The following is a 3,386-nucleotide window of genomic DNA, read 5'->3' as shown; positions in this document are numbered from 1 at the left end:
GAAGCTTTTTGTCATAGTCCATCAATATTCCCATTCAAAGTTTTACTATAGCTCCTGCATTAAATCCACTCTACTTATCTCCCTTTTTCTTTCACAGGTAACGCTAATCTACACAAATTTCACTTAAAATAATTCTAATATTAGGAAACTAACAAATGACACATCGGCCAGATTTCCAAGCACCATGATGGTTGTTTAATGAAACAAATGTCATGAAAAGTGTAGTTTCTTCTTGTTTAACTTAAAAGAAATAACAATAAAACAAATATTAAGTATGAAAAGTTTCTATTGTTTAACAGATCAGGTAGGCTCATATACAGATCAAGCTCTGACTCAACATACAGTTGTTCTTGTGTTGAAAAAGGCCAAACAATAATTCACTGACAGCAGAAGCAGAGTGAGTTATTCCATTTATTTCATTTCAATGTTTTTTGTGTAATCTTTGATAACATATCCTGTGTGTTTAAACAGGACAAACTATGAACATTTAGGATGTGGATAGTGATTCCAAACAGTCATTAACCATCATACTTTACTCTGAGAGGCTATATAAAGTAATTTATCAGCACAAAATGATCACATACAGTTATTTTTGTTTATGTGAAGCTGAATTTGGCCACGGCAGCTGAAGATGTCACACCTTCCGATATTCAAATAGCAACACTGTTTTCTACCTCTGCTGGATCCATGTATGTGTATGGGATTTCAAGAGTGCTGTTTCTTTCTTTGATCTCTGAACTTAATGTTTTAAGCTTTGCTTGAAAATCTTTAATCAGCTGAAGGGGAAGCTCCTCAGTGAAATGCTCTTCTGGATACTGGCCCAGAGGAACCTGATGAGATCAATGACATAAATAAAAAGTTGGTTTTACAATAACATATATGAAATCTTATGTAAAGCTGCTAGAAGTGAACAGGATTTTGTCAGTAAAGCAAATGATGCATTTCACCTCTAATGATGTACTAGTTTTCATAAGTTGGATATAAATGTGATTGAACTTACATGAAGTCTTGGTTACTTACAAAGTCAGAGGACTGTTTGCTGAGTAGCCACAAGGTGGCCATGCCCTGTGCTGTTGAGTTGACATCAGGTAACGTCTTCAGCAACGTCGCCTCATTTGTTGTCCCCTTTTTGGTTGGTGGAGGTTGTTGCAGGGAGGTGGGAGTGTTGGGCATCCAGCCACCATAGTCAAACTACAATGAACCAATGATTGGTGGATAATTATTAATATTTGCTGAAGCACATTAGCACTATGATCACACATTTCAATTGGTGATAAAATTGTTATGTAACAGTAAAAACTTTTTAAAGTGGCATGTTTTCGATCCCACTACAGACCTGGCTCTATAGTTAGTGTCAGTCAATCCATTACCTTGGTAATAAATATTTTAAAAGCTATCAAATGGATTCCTATGTAATATTTTACAGACATTCCTGGTCTGCAGAAGATAAATTCAAAAGACTCAGACTGATCCTGACATTTTGAAATGAATGTCTCAACAATGTTTAGCTGTATTAAGGATAAATCAACATTTTTGATTTGTACAATACTTAATGCTTAAAGGCCAAATATCTGCAGAGTTCATGACATCACAATCTCAACTTTTTTGTGCTAATTAGCAAATATTAACATGCTAACAAAGTAAACTGAGGCTGTAAATTTGATATGTGCAACTGTACCTGAATCCAGCCTCAAAGAGTTGTTCATTAAAGACTTTTCACATTAAACACTAAAGGTTTTTGAACAGTCTCTTTCATCAGTATTTCACCAAACCATTGCTCAAACAAAGCAACAGTATCACTGATCATGCTGATTGATTTACCTGTCCACTATTCACAGCTGCATGCTGGCATGAGCCAGTGAAGATCACCATGGTGACAAACTTGACCAACTCAGACACGGTGGTAAATCTCTGTGGAATTCCTGAGAATTACAGAGAATCAGCTGCATTACTTAAAGATGTGGACATTACATTTAGATGACTCAATTCAAGTTGGATGTATGATTGCTGAAATAAGCTTTTTTTCCTTAATATCTACCTGTGCCTGGTTGAGAAAGGAAGCCGTGTTCAAAAATGTCCCCAATCCACTTCTGCAGCTCAGAGTCTTTTTGGACCTCAGTCTCATCCTTGTAATAGTGTTCAAGAATTCCCTGAACAAACCTACAGTATAAGAAATGTGAAGAATTCAGTAAAACATAGTCCTGGTTGAATTATCATTTTTGATTAACAGTCAGCAGTAAGAGACTCTTTTGAGAGATACTAAAACATCCATTCGTTTAGCAGAAGGTAGTGGTGTAAAGAATGATCAGTTATTTTATTAGGAACATTGTGGATTAACCCTGAAGAAACAGTTTGACCCTTCAGAATATGAAACTGACTCAGGAGATAGGAGAAAGATAATGTTTCACCATTAGCTGTTGTAATGATGCAATACTTATTATACAAGGGAAGTGTTGGTAAAGAGCAGAACAAGGAGGATAGGAGGGGTAAAAGTCAAACATGTTTCAACTTTTCAGACAGACTGATGAGGAAAGTTATATGGCAATACCTTAACAAAAGGTAACTGATTTAAATGGTCAATGTTAACTTTGTTATTAGCACAATTTGTTGCAATCCCATGCTTTATATTTTCAAGTTGCTTGAGGACTCATGTTTCTCATTAACAAAGATATTTAACCTTGGCGCTGTCCAGCTAATCTGTCCTGCTCTTCATCATCACTTCAGCTGATAGAAGCTGGTGATTCAGTTTACTCGGTTTCTACCAATGAACTACATTCAATCTAAGTCCTGGCCACATCTATGACTTACCAATATCATATAAATAAAAAAACACAAAGCAGAATTACAACTGTCTGTAATACCTGTGGATGATTTCCCAAAGTCTGAGTCCATCGTCTCTGTAGTAGAAGTTTTGGTTTGTTGTTTGTTTAAAGAGAGCTGGGGTCCAAAAACACAAGGCAAGGCTAGGCTGAGGCAAGTTCTGGGTAAAAGCATGGTTAAAAAACAAAAGATATTTAATTACAGAAAAAATGTGCCTACTGAAGGTACCTTCATGTAGCATGTGAATTAAGGTTATCCATCCAATGTTTTTGTTCTATGTTATATTTTTGCATTATGTGCATGGTATATGTGATTTTTATTTTGAGGGAATTTTTATTTTCTGAATTTATTTTCTTAATGTGACCTTTGACCTTTTAGCTATGTAATTCCCTGTTAAGTGTCGTTACTTTCCTCAGTCGGCGTGAAGCCTTGCTAAGTAAGGTGAACTTATGTGGTTGCTCACGTAAATGTGTTAAAACATGTTAATGATAAATGATAGTTCTAAACTTGTATTTCGACGGTAACAAATGATATTATACTTGTCTAAGCCTCAGTATTTATTTATA

The 3,386-nt window shown here is 35.4% G+C and overlaps 1 protein-coding gene across 1 annotated transcript; it reads right to left on the bottom strand.

Annotated features, from left to right (window-relative positions):
- Window positions 1-282: 282 nt before the first annotated feature.
- Window positions 283-3,054, bottom strand: LOC113161829 (hydroperoxide isomerase ALOXE3-like). Its single transcript, XM_026359633.1, has 6 exons — window positions 3,049-3,054; window positions 2,862-2,980; window positions 2,039-2,160; window positions 1,822-1,922; window positions 1,021-1,191; window positions 283-830 (listed from the first exon to the last, which is right to left on the bottom strand). The coding sequence occupies exons 1-6, from the start codon at window positions 3,052-3,054 to the stop codon at window positions 651-653; spliced, it is 699 nt and encodes a 232-aa protein (XP_026215418.1). The 3' UTR covers window positions 283-650.
- Between the last annotated feature and the right edge of the window lie 332 nt (window positions 3,055-3,386).

The sequence above is a fragment of the Anabas testudineus genome, chromosome 1 (genome assembly GCF_900324465.2).
Source record: "Anabas testudineus chromosome 1, fAnaTes1.2, whole genome shotgun sequence".
In the NCBI taxonomy this organism is placed as follows: Eukaryota; Metazoa; Chordata; class Actinopteri; order Anabantiformes; family Anabantidae; genus Anabas; species Anabas testudineus.
Note: the sequence above shows the minus strand (reverse complement) of the source record. Positions and strands in the feature narration are given on the sequence as shown.